The sequence below is a fragment of the Delphinus delphis genome, chromosome 19 (genome assembly GCF_949987515.2).
Source record: "Delphinus delphis chromosome 19, mDelDel1.2, whole genome shotgun sequence".
Lineage (NCBI taxonomy): Eukaryota > Metazoa > Chordata > Mammalia > Artiodactyla > Delphinidae > Delphinus > Delphinus delphis.
Genome location: NC_082701.1, coordinates 52,592,769 through 52,605,801, shown reverse-complemented (window position 1 = coordinate 52,605,801; position 13,033 = coordinate 52,592,769). Strand labels below are relative to the sequence as shown.

Here is a 13,033-nt window from a genome sequence, read left to right as displayed (position 1 = left end):
TGTGGTTCCAGTTTCAGCAAGAAAGAAAAAATGCTTTTTTTGGTCAAGAGTCCCAGGACTGTCTCTCACTGGCTCTGATTGGTTCTATGTCCATCCCTGACCCAATATCTGGTGCCAGGAGGATGTCATGCTCAGACTGGCCAAGCAGATTTTCATGCCCATCCTTGGGGCTGAGGATCGAGTTGGAATGACTCAAACATCAAGGACTGAGAGTGGGAGATGTGTGATTTCCAAAAGGAAAATTTTGGCGCTGTTAGTATAAGAGGGGTGGGTTGTAACAATAGATGTCCACTATAGAGACTTTGTGGAGGTCACTTCACATCTCTGAACTTCTGCTTCCTCATGTACATGGAAACTCAAGGGCAGAAACAAACTCGTCAAGAACAATAACCCAAACTGCTCTCACAGGGTCCCAGCCTCTTGTGCAGTGGCCCTTGGGCATTTCTTAGCATCCCCAGGAGGCACCCCAGACAGATTCATCAATAGGTCCCTCAGTGCCAGGTACCATTGCTGCCACTGGTCACATTTCCACCACAGCCAAGGCTACAGTGCTTCTGACGTGTCCAAGCTGTGTGCTGGGCTGCTGGTGTGCTTTCTGGTCTCACCAGCCATCGATGTTTCTAGAAAGTGTTCCAGGTGATTGCAAAGCCAGGACTGAGACCCACGAGGCTGGATCTTTAAGGCAACAGCAAAGTGAATGATCTAGGGAGTGGTCTAGAAGAAGGCAGACACTTGCCTTCCACCCTTTTGACCTCTGACCTCTGCTTCTCTCTCCGACCTCTCTGCCCACTCTTCTCGGTCCCTGAGGCAATGGACCACCCAGGTTCCCAGGCTTAATACGGCAGCTCTTTTTCCCACTTCTGGCCAGGAACAGTGCACCAGATTCTCCAGGGGCAGAGACCTTCAGCTCCAGTGTGAAACCAATGTAAAAGAACCAACAAATCAAATTAAATAAACTTATGTTAATCATTAGCAGAACAAGAGCAAGCAGCAGTGTGTGTGTGTGGTGTGTGTGTGTGCCACCCCATGTGTGGAGTGAGCGGGGAGGGCATACTTACAAGTGCTTGAAAAAAAGTTCCTTCTACTCGTGGCCGGGTCCTGGGTAACTGACCCTCGACAGCATCTGATGCTCCCAAGACGCTTCTGTCTTGTCTCCTTTGATGAATGTGTTCTGAACCTGCTCTGAACTGGCTATGCTGGACACTAGCTGGGAATACGACACGGCCCTGCTTTCTAGGTGCTAATGGGTTGATGAGAAACGGCAGAGATTTTTGCAGAAAGGAAAAAGTAGGACATATATTTTAATGATTGAATTGTGGACAATCTGGACACCAAAAAACAAACCTTTGCTTTGTTACGTACTTGCCTAATGTCATTGCTTCAGTTTCCCCTGTTGCACAGCAGAGCCAGGACTGGGGGGAGGGGAAGATGGGCACCGGCCTCAGGTGCGAAATTGAAGGTAAGCGACAAAAAGCTCAGTGGTCAAGATAAATAATATTTTCATGCAATTGTTTAAAAATGAAAATTAATGTTAAAACGTCCATGATGAGCAAAATATCAAAATTGTATATAGTCAGGACCAGACCCTTTATTTGCATCTCATGGCCTCACTTACTTCACCCTCATCCCAGCCTTGGTTCCAATGAAATGTCATTTTTATAAATGGCCCGTGGGCTGTAGCTTGCAGATTTGACTTTTTTTAATATTGCATTAAAATATTACTTATCTTGACGACTGTGGGTTTTTAGTGCTTTCTTAAATTTTGCGCCTGAACTGAGGTCTGCTTGCCTCACCCTGGTCTCTGTCCTGCTGCAAAGTGTCCTTGACAATGGAGTTGCCAGGTGAAACACAGGATGTGCAGTGGATTTGGATTTCACGTAAAGTATATCCCGTGGGATATACTTAGACAATAATAATATTCATTTATCCAAAATTCAAATTTAACTGAGAATTGTGGATTTTTTTAACATCTTTATTGGAGTATAATTGCTTTACATTGTTGTGTTAGTTTCTGCTGTATAACAAAGTGAATCAGCTATACGTATACTTATATCCGAATTGTGTATTTTTAATTGCAAAATCTGGCACCCCTACTTGATAAGTATCATATCGCACCTCCCCCTAATATAAGGCAGGACTTGGTCCCACAGCATAATACCCCGACCACCCACGTACACATACATTTTACACGCTGTAAAAGTGACGCTCCTGAGAACTGACACCCTGTTTCCACAGAACGTTCCTCCCTTGACCTTCCTCAGCCTCTTGCCTTACAGCTGCAGCCACTGAGCCTGACCCTAATCGCCTGGGCCCTCCTCAGCCTCCAGAAGCACCCTCCACTCAGGGTCTGGGCACAACTGACTCCCCACCTGCAGACCGGGTCCACAGCCCCGGCCCCCTCGGTGCCTCCTCGGCGTAGCCACAGTCCTCTCGTTTCAGCTGGGTCCCCTCCAGCTCTCAGCATCCAATTCCATACGAGGAGCGGGACTCTTCTCAGTGGGGGACTCAGGGCCGGGAGAACAGTGGGCAAACCTCCCAGAGCAGAAGGTACGGCCATCCAGGTATCAACGGCAAACCAAAAATGGCAGAGAACGGTAGGCAAGTAAGGCTTGAAGCAGCCAAGCTCAGACAGGCAGGCGGAACCAGAAAAGTGAGAAAATGACCAACAGCAACTTTCAGAGGGGCCCTGGGTGCTGGGGCCAACCCTCCGAGGAAGGATGGGCTCGTTACAGATCAAACAGAACTGCTGCTGCCCACGGATGAGAACTGAGATGGAGAGAGGGAGGGAAGACTTGACAAGAGAGGAAGAAGAGAGAAGGGAAGGAGAGGGCTCTGGGGGGCAGAGTGCGGTCCACCCTGTCAGAGGAGGGCAGGCGTGTCACAGCTGCACTGCTGAATGCAGGACTCCGGCGGTCTCTCCCGCCAGCGGCCAGCTCAGGGGGACTTCTGGCTGCTGCCTATCCTGCCCCAGGTTTTCAAAATGTGGGCTCGCATCAGAATTACCTGGGATGCTTGTTACACAATTCCCATCGCCGGCCATCGTCCCAGGTGCACCCTCTTAGAATCTCTGCCATGAGTCAGACTGCATTTAAAACACTTCGCAGGTGGTCCTTGGACACACTGAACCCGACTTCAGATAGACACCTTGTACCATGAAGGGTAAAGGAAAGATAGCGGCTCGCCTCTATTTCATAGCAGACCTCTCTCTGTATCCTAGGGCTCCATTCACTCGAATATGGGCCCAGCCCGGAAGGCTGGTGGCGCTCTGGGAAACACACCTGCGGGGGTGATGAGGATGACAGGGCACGCAGCCTCTGTCGCACAGAGCAGGGCAAGCCGGGAAGAGACGTCCAAAGTAGGCGGGGCGATGTCACGTCGGAGTGGGCGGGGTGCGCGGGAAGTGGGCTGACTCTGCACCCGCAAGGTCAGCAACGTACAGCTTGGCCGCCTCCTCCCTCGCCCATCTCAGGAGTCTCCGGGGAGCGGAGCCAGAGAGGTGGGCTCCTGCCTAGATCTCGCTCTCCTCGAGAATCTCCTCCACGGTGTGGACCAGGGTGAAGTCCCCCTCGCTGCTCTCCGACACGCTGCTGCCCCGGGGCCAGGCTGCGTGGCCTTGGCGGGGCAGGGCGCCCGCCACCCGCAGGCCCTCCTCAGTCGAGTGCAGGAGCTGCCCACCGTGGGGCGAGGGCCGCGCCTTCTGAAGCTTGCTGGAGCCAGTCCCCTCCGAGAGCTTCTTGGGACATTTCTCTAGGAATCGGAAGTTCTTCCCCAGGACCCAGGCTCTGCAGCCCGAGTGGTGGGCTAGCAAAAAGCGGGCCCACTGCTTCCGCAGCTCAGCCTTCACCTGCCAGGTGAGAAGAGGGCGGGGTTACTGCCTGGGAGTCACTGAGTCCAGTGTCCACTCGGCAAATGTGTATTGAGTGGCTACTCTGGACCACCCTTGGGAAACCTACCTTCTCACTAGGGGAAACGAACAAAGAGAAGCAAACAAATACATGTGAGCAGAGCAGATGACAGTGACACTGCGAGGCCTTTAAGCAGGACAGTGGGGTGAGGAGTCTAAAATCTGAGATAGGGTGTTCAGAAAAGGACTGTGTCGAGGTGACATTTGAAACCTGCCTGGTGGATCATGGGTCCCTGCTGGAAGATACAGAAAAGGCAGCAGTGAGCCAGACGGAAGAGGTTTTGATGTCAAGAGGCTTACATTCTAGCGGAAGGAGACAGAAATCCATATTTAAACCTGGGGTGGGGGGAGGGGAAGATGAAAGGGAGCCAGAGATTCCACCAACTCCTCAAGTCAGGAGAAAACTGCTCTGGGCTCTTCCCCTCCCCCTTTCAAGCCTCTTTCTGGAGGAGCAGAGAGTTGGTTGGGGGCTCTGCAATAATATTAACAATAAAAATAATCGTTGTTACCATGCATAGGATCTTTACCATGCATCCCTGGGGTATCACTGCAGGGTAGGGACCACTGTTATTCCCATTTTACGGACGAGGAAACTGAGGCTCAAAGAGCCACGGTGCCCTGACTAATGCAGGTCTCCCAAGTGGGTGAGCCATGGTTTGAATGCAGACTTTTGGACTCCAGAGTTACAGCTGGTAACTGTATGACACTTTGATACTCCCAGGACGGCTCCAGCAGGGCCACAGTTGGACTCTGGAAAGAAAACTCATCCCAATACCTTTCCCCATCGGTCTAAGATGCCTGCTGCTCTCTCAACTGGATGTCTGTGGTACCCATTTGTCCCAGGACGTGCTGGTCACTGCACACCCCCCCATGGCACCGTCATGTAAACCGAGCTCTCCAGGGGCAGTAGGATGCTGGCCCCAGCCTCGCAGGGAGCTGGGATGGCAGCGTGGAAAACGTACCTCTCCATTGGAAAAGCAATACTGCAAGGCCACAAGCAGTCCCTGGAATGAAAGGAAGAGGTGGCGTGAAGCTTGACTCAGTAGAAGGTGTGTCTGACGGTTACTTGGCAAGTGCACAGCCCGGCCCTGGTCCTAGTAGCCCCTGCAAGAGGCAGGCAGCTACTCGATTGTACTAACTAGAGTGAGTCATAATGATTACATTAACTCGGATTTCCACGGGGTCTCTTCCTACTTTGACACTCACCACCCACATCAGCCTAGGCGTTTGCTTACACGCTCATAGGTCAATGGTGATTAAACCCTAAGGGTTCTCCATCATTCGTTCAATTATATAAATACTGTACAAGGTGACTGTCCCGTTTCTATTTGTCCATAGTGGGCAATGGCTAATTTTTTTTGCCTGATTTGCATCCTTTCCTGACCCTCCCCTACTCCCTGGGCTTCTGGCAGGGCTGCCAATCATTTGGTCCTCATGTTCTAGGAGGGCCATCACCACAATCAACAGCCCAAATGGTCATGTGACCCAAGCAGGTCCAATCCCAGTTCTTTTCAGCAGGAAAGAAGAGAAAGTTACACCCTCTTCCCTGCTTTTGCCAACTTTATAGTCAAAGTTAGTCTGGAGACACTCAAGGGCATCTTCCCAGCTACGTGGAGAGCGCCGGTCTGAGGATAAAGCCAACATAGAGAAAAGCAGAGGCTGGAGATGGTCAGAGACAGATTTTGATGATATTGTTTGAGTACCTGGATCCAGCTATACCTGATCCTGAAATTTTCATTTTTGTGAGAGAGTAAATACCCTTTTCTCGTGTCAGAATATTTCTTCTGAAAAGATAGATCATTTCATGCCTGGGGTTTACCATCACACTTAGATGAAAATACAATATCCTAACCGCAGGAGGAGCTAAGGTGATGTGGCCTTGTGTCTGTGTCACTGACCTCACCTTGTACCACGCTTCCCCTCAGCTACTATATTCCAGCCACACGGACCTTCTGGGTGCCTTCAGCATCTCAAGCTAATGGATTAGGTTGCTGTATAACTAAGTGGATCAAAACAATAAAGATTTATCGTCTCACATACTTCCTACGGGCCAAGAATCTGGCCATGGCTTAGCTGGGTATTCCCGCTCAGGGTCATTCTTCTGGTTGCAGTCAAGTTGTTGGCTGGAACTTCAGGTATCTGAAGGCTTGACTTGCTTCCAAGACAGCTCACATGCCTGGCAAGTTGGTGCTCGTTGTTGGTAAGAAACCTCCACCTCCCTCCACAGAGCTGCTTATGTGTCCTCAGGACGTGGCCGCTGGCTTCACCCAGAGGGCGTGACCCAAGGGAGCCAGGCGGAGGCTGCAACCCTTTTTACGTCCTAGCCTCAAACATCACACACTTTCATGCCCACAATACTCTAATGGTTGCACAGGTCAACCCTATTCTGTGTGAGAGGGCACTACTCAAGTCTGTGAAAGCCAAGAGGCAAAGATGACCGGGGGGCATGTTGGAGACCGGCTATCAGCTCATTTCTTCCTCAGGTCCTGTTGTCACACTTTCTGTTTTCTGGACCATTCTTTCCTCAAATCTCTGCCTAACTGGCTTCTCAAAATTCAGGTCGTAGCTCAAATATCTCCTAAAAGAGAAGTCTTTCCCCACCACTCAATTTTTGGTAGCCGTTCCAGTCACAGTCACAGTTCTCTATTTCATAGTCTTCAGAATATTAATAACCAGAATTGTTCTTCATTTGTCAACTTGGTTATTATCTGTCCCTCCCCGCCCCCTTCCCCCAACCAGAAGACCACCTTTATCTGGTCTTTTCACTGCCAGATATTGGAAGGGGTTGGGCGTGCTTTCGGCGTGCCGGAAGTCTCACAAATGAGTTGGGTGAAATAGGATTCCTCATCACAAGTGTGTCTTTCACTTCGTCAGGTCCTTGAGTCATGGTTGGAGGGACATCCTGGAGTCTGGTTGACTCTCATTCTAGATGAAGCGAGTGTGAAGGGAGCGGTCCCACGAACAGATGGCTCTCACTCCATGTGTCACCACCACTTGGCGGTCTCTCCAAAGACCCCTTGACAGCAGGAGGCTGGTGAAATTCTCTAAGCAATAGGCCCTTGGGAGAGTGAAGGGTCCCCTAAAGCAGCAGGGAAAGGAAGCTGTTGGGTCCAGTGCTAATTTCTATGGTGGAGTCACTAAGATACGACCCACTGAACGTGCACCTGCACACCTGCCCACCCGTGCTCTCACCTCTGCCTGGCGGGCTGGAGGGGAACAGCGTGGGGGTCTTTAGAAGGTGCATGGCCTCTGTCCAGGCACAAGCTCCTAAGTGTGTTTCTAGCTCCATCTGCAGAGCTGCTCTGATTCCTTGCCTTCCTCGGTGGTGCCTGAGCTCAGGTTGCTGCAGGACCAAACGATCAGTGTGGTAGCTGGTCTCCAGAGATGGCCCCAAGGATTTCTCCCCTCCTGGTAGGCATATGTGACCCTTCACATCAAGAGAGGGACCGTATCTTCCCTCCCCTTGAATCTGGGATGTCCTTGTGACTCCTTCTACCAGCACAATGTGGTAGAAGTGACGTTCTGGGACTCCCGAGCCTTTGCCTTAAGAGGGTTGGAAGTGTCTGCTTCCTCCCTCTTAGGGCATTTGCTCTTGGGATACTCCTAAGAGTCCAGCTGCCATGCTCTGAGATGCACAAGATACGTGGAGAGGCCACATGGAGAACTTAGGTTCCTAATCGATAGCCCCAGCTGAGCTCCCAGCCAACAGCCCATGTCAACGTCCATCCGTGTGAATAAGCTGTCTTGGATGTTCTGGCCCAGATCAAGCCTTCAGATGTTTGCAGCCCCATTCAAAGATGACATGTTTCAAAAGGTTCACCCTGCTGAGTCCAGACAGCCCAGCTTACAGAATCATTCGAGATTAATAACGTAGTTTCTGATTCAAGCCATGAAGTTTGGGGGGAGTTTGCTACACAGTAATGGGTGACCCAAACATGCTCCCTTGCCAGGGAGTCTGGTAGGCTAGGATCTGTCCTACAAAGAAATCTGTCCCACAAAGCTCTGCAGGAGCGTCTTATCTTCAGCTGGCCTCGGGTGTGTGAGATCAGCTGATCAAGGGGTCACATGACCGATCAAGTCCTCGGAGGAAAAAAGGCCACGAAATACTACTGACATAACAGCTGTAATTTTTTGTTTTGTTGTTGTTGTTTCTAATTTGGGATTACTTTTTAAAGAAGATTAAGACCAAGCAACATAGGAAACCCAAGTGACTAAACTTTAGCCTTTGAAATCCCCCAAAAGATTGAAGTAAATTAAACATGGTTTCAAAATGACAAAAAGTTACCAGTGGGCGCTCTGTCTCCATTCAAAGCCATGTGCAATTCAGCTCTAACAGAAGGTAAAAAGAGCCACTGTCCAGTTGCCCCTACCATACCTCAGGCTCTGTCCCCTGGGCCTTTGGTGAGTGTGGGGATTCGAGGAAATTTATTTTAACCCAAATAAAGCCACTCCAGCCAGTCTCAGCCACCTGAGCCTCCACAGCTTAGGCTCCAGACATACGAGTGGAGAAGTCATCTAGAAAGTTCAGCCCCAGCAAGCATCCCTGGAGCAGAGGTGAGACATGCCTACTATGTCCTACCTGGATTCTTGACCCCCAGAATCATGAGAAATAATAAAAATTACTGTCGTTTTAATCTGCTAAGTAATGGATGACAATTGAAGCCATGGATAACCAAAACACCCAGGTACCTGAACCACAGGTGGCCTCCTGTTTCTAGTTTCATCCCACACACACCTGTCAAAGTCCGAGAGCCTCCTGGTCTCTACTCACTGTTGATTTTGCACAAACTGTGCAGAGAACCCAGCAAAAATAGGCGCTTAATAGAAGGCTTCATGCTGACACGGTGAATATGATTGTGAGTCACACCAACTATTAGAGTGCCGGAAACAAACCACTTTTCCCTTCTTAGTCACCGAGTCACGCTGGCAGGATTAAAGCAGCATTTCCATCTCCACCCCCTTCTAATGCCAAAGCCGATAAATCCTACTGGTAACCAGAGCTCTCTTTCCCTCTTCGGGCTCTCGCAATTTCCAGTGTGTTTGGATCAAGGGCATTTTGTTTTCTCCAAAGCCAAAGGCGTCCTTGTTCAGACATCAACTTACGTGGAAGGAGCTCAGAGTCAACTGAATGAAGAGTCGTATGTATCTTGGAAATCCTTCAACTTGATCGTCCGTGATGAAAGAGAAGAGAATCTCATGAACACCCAATAAAGGAATGAGGACCAGCGTGGACTTGGCCAATCTGCAAATAGCAATCAAATACGTGTCATGAAAGCCGCCTTGGGAACGGGCAACGTTTCCTGCTCTTCTGTGCATCGTTTAGCCCTAATGGCACTGATAAATAGCTGATTTTCCCTTTTGTCTCCTTGGCTACACGCTGAATGCCTTAAGGGCCGGTGTGGTCCTGTCCACTGATGCATCCCCACACCTGACTCATGGAAGATGCTCAGAAAACATGAATTGGATGAATGAATGAATGAATGGATTCCTCCATATAATGATATACCTACAGATCTTAATGTTTTGTTTGATGGATAGATTTCCATGCACATGGCTGTCACCATAGGACATTACATCCCTTACCAGGTTTGACAAGTTTCCTACTGCCTAGCTAGCAGGTGCCTCTACCTCTTTCTCTATTTGGGACTTCCAGTGTCAGTGCTTTACGGAGCCTGAGAAGAGAAAGAAAGTGACTTGCCCAGGGTCACGCAGCCGCTAAGTGGTACCTCCCAGCCTGGAAGTGGGGCTTCCGACCTCACACTCAGGCCTTGCACACTCCAAGCAGGATTTCATCATCTGCCCCAAGCTGCCCCCAACCCTGGTGATAGCAAGGGCAGCAGGAAATGAGAAACTGATCTTCCTCGTACAAAGCCCTGTGTGGAAGCTTGCTGTTGTATATACACTCTACACAAAAAAGACAAACATTCCTTTGTACCGCCCACGTGCAAATGCACAGCTGGGACCCAAACATTCCATACCGCATACTGGTGGTTCCCAAGTGGACAGACTATTAGAATTCCTTACGGAGCTTTTAAAATAGATATATTTTTATTGGTTGGCTCTCTCTCTCTATAGCTTCCTGAGCCCCAGTGTCAACCCCCTGAATCAAAACCTCTGGAGGTTGGATTCTGGGAATGAGAATCTTTAAGGGACACCCCACAGGATACTGACAAGCAGCCACGTTTGGGAACAACTGCTCTTCACCATTGAGCTGCTTCTTGATTTCAAACTACATTAGCACAGGTGACCTATTCAGGGCATAAACAAAGCTACTGTCTGATACACATTGGGAAAAAAAGAGCTTCAATTTGATGATTTTTTGAGCCCAAGTCCTTGTCTTAAAGGGCCAAACTAGGAGAAGTTTCCTCCCCACTGAATAAAAACCCCGTGGAATTAAAGATGTGGAAACAGAGAGGGTCAGCAGCCCCTCATGGGCAGTATCTTCAAGAAGGTTTAACTTTATGCAAGAGAAAGTGCTTACTATGAAACTTGCATCTGTGAGAGACATTCAGATGCAGTGTTATCAATGAAACAAAAAAACTCACCTTCGTGCCCTAAAAGGACCTAAAGCCTGTAACAGTTGAGTAGGAGTCACCAAGGAGAGGGACTCCCCCGGAGCATATGGGCTGAGCGTCCCAGGGCCTCGATGGTCAAGGGGAGGCCAAGGAGTGGGGAGTCTGAGACACAGGCCCTGGTTACGTGGTTCTCCTGAGCCGAGCTCACACCTACTTGCACATCCACACTCACCCGTGCACACTCACTTAGCTGAGCAACATTAAGGTGTTCCCAAGGAGAGACTATTTCAAGAGTTCTGGGTTTTGCTTGTCTGTCTAATTTCCAGGAGTGTTTTAAAACCCTGTAGCTCAGAGGTTGCCAAGTGGCAACCGTGGGTTACAGTTGACCTGCAGACAGTCTCTGCTTATGCTAGGTAGTGATTTTTGCTATTGGAGCCATCCTTAAAAAATAAGGTGGGGCTTCACCTGGTGGCGCAGCGGTTGGGAGTCCGCCTGCCGATGCGGGGGACGTGGGTTCGTGCCCCGGTCCGGGAAGATCCCACATGCCGCGGAGCGGCTGGGCCCGTGAGCCACGGCCGCTGAGCCTGCGCGTCCGGAGCCTGTGCTCCGCAACAGGAGAGGCCACAGCAGTGAGAGGCCCGCGTACCGCAAAAAAAAAAAAAAAAAAAAAGGTGATTTCAAGCAAAGGGGTCCAGATCTTCAGCTTCCTTTGAAAAATGGGGCGATCTGGCCATGCTAGGCCCCAGTTCCTGCTTGGCAATCGTTGGTTACAGCCTTTAGAGGGAACCCGCATTCTCCAACCCAACCAGCCTCCTTGGCCCTTGCAAGCGTGTGAGTCTGCGACCCTTGCTCTGCGCTATATGGGTTTTAATGACACATACTTACACGCAGACCCACGTCTTACCATCAGCTTATTCTTGGGGCCATGCTACTACATTATGCTTTTAAAATAAACTTTTCATTTTGCCATAATGTTAGATCTACAGAAAAGTAGCAAAGATCATGTAGAGAGTACCCACATACCCTTCACTGAGTTTCTCCTAACGTGAAAACCCTCCAGAACCATGGTACCTTCGGCAACGCTAAGAAGCTAATGTTGGCATATGGCCAATAACCATACTCCAGACTTTAACCAGATTTCACCAGTGTTTCCACTAATGTCCTTTTCACATTCCAGAAGCCAAGATCCCACACTTAGGACAGGAGGATTTTTAAGGAATGATCATCTTTTTATGAGGTTTTGGGCCATTTTAATACCTGCCACCTCTCTGGGTGGATGTCAGAAGGAATTTCCCACTCCTCACCTGATTCTCAATTCTCCTTGGACAAAGGACTATTTGCGTCTCTGTTCAGATGAAAATCCATAAATATCTATAGCAGCATCCTCTTATGAACTGTGTTTATGCCTGTTTCTCATCTTCAGTCATTTGTTTATTTAAATGGTTTAGTTTATTGCCGTCGGTTAGCTCTTCAACAGATATTGGGCATCTGCCCTGGACATATGATCAAGCAGGAGGATCTGGGGCCAAAGGCAACGGGACACGGGGCAGAACCTGGGGCCTGGGTTCAAATCCCAGCTCCGCCAATTACTAGCGATGTGGCCTTGGGAAAATTATTTAACCTCTCTCTCTGTAAAAATGAGGATTATACTACTACTAATATCATCTGAAATGTTAAAATAATTATAAAAATATTAGTAGCAATAACTCCTGACAGTGTCATTGTAAGGGTTAAATAACACGGGCCCAACCCTCAGAATAAATGGTACCCGACACATGATGTGCAGTCAATAACATTTAGCTATCACTGTTTTTAAAGCATCTGTCCCTGTCCTCAAAGTTGCTCACAACCTCAGTGACTTGGATTATTTTTCTTCCATTTGTGACATTTTTCTGAAAGTTCTTTCAGAAAGGGGTCTGGGGTTTAGCATGTTAAGAAATGATTCTCCTTTATAAGTTCCGTAAGAGTTCTGCCCCATGCATCACACGGAAAGTTAAGATTGTTTATCTAGGAGGAGAGAGTCACCTCCATGCCGGGAACCACAAAGAACAGAGAACTCCCTCCCAGCTGAGGGTCCACTGGTGTCTGTCCACAATCCAGGGACATTGCTCTTTCTCCAGGCTTGGCTCAGCTGTCCCTGTCCAGACCAGGCAGGCAGCTGGGCTGGTTACAGTTTCCTTCTTGAATGACAGAAGCCGGGGGCTGAGGGCTAGGACTGCAAAAGGTCTCCAGCTCCTAGCCACTTGCCTCTTTGGCAAGGACTAAGTGTGTTTAATTTAAACTTTCCTAAAATATACTCCTCGGGGCGGGGGTGGGGGGGCGCAAATCTTGAGAACTACATTCTGAAAGTTTTCAAAATCTGGGAGAGTTGTAGGCTGGGCTGTTCCTACCAGTTAGGACAAAATGCATTTGGGCCCCATTGCCCCTTCCTCCTTCCCCCCTAGCAGGGGGCCCTAATGGAAGGGGACGTGGAAGAGGAGAACCTTTCAACGTGGAGGAGGGCAGTGTGAGCTGGGGGCGCTCCTGATCCGTTGGGGTGACGGGAAGCAGCCTTCCCAGAACTTAGAAATGAGGAAGTTAGCACTGCTGTGACAAGGAGATGGGCAAACGTGCT

At 49.4% G+C, this 13,033-nt stretch overlaps 1 protein-coding gene across 1 annotated transcript in view; it reads right to left on the bottom strand.

Annotated features, from left to right (window-relative positions):
• Positions 1–1,980: 1,980 nt before the first annotated feature.
• GLP2R (glucagon like peptide 2 receptor) overlaps positions 1,981–13,033 on the bottom strand; it is a 49,934-nt gene continuing 38,881 nt past the window's right edge. The window contains exons 11-13 of the mRNA XM_059998452.1: positions 9,008–9,146; positions 4,867–4,908; positions 1,981–3,844 (exon numbers count right to left, since the gene is read on the bottom strand). Coding sequence (XP_059854435.1) covers positions 3,509–3,844; positions 4,867–4,908; positions 9,008–9,146 — 517 coding nt within the window. The 3' untranslated portion in view covers positions 1,981–3,508. The remainder of the gene's footprint in view (positions 3,845–4,866; positions 4,909–9,007; positions 9,147–13,033) is intronic.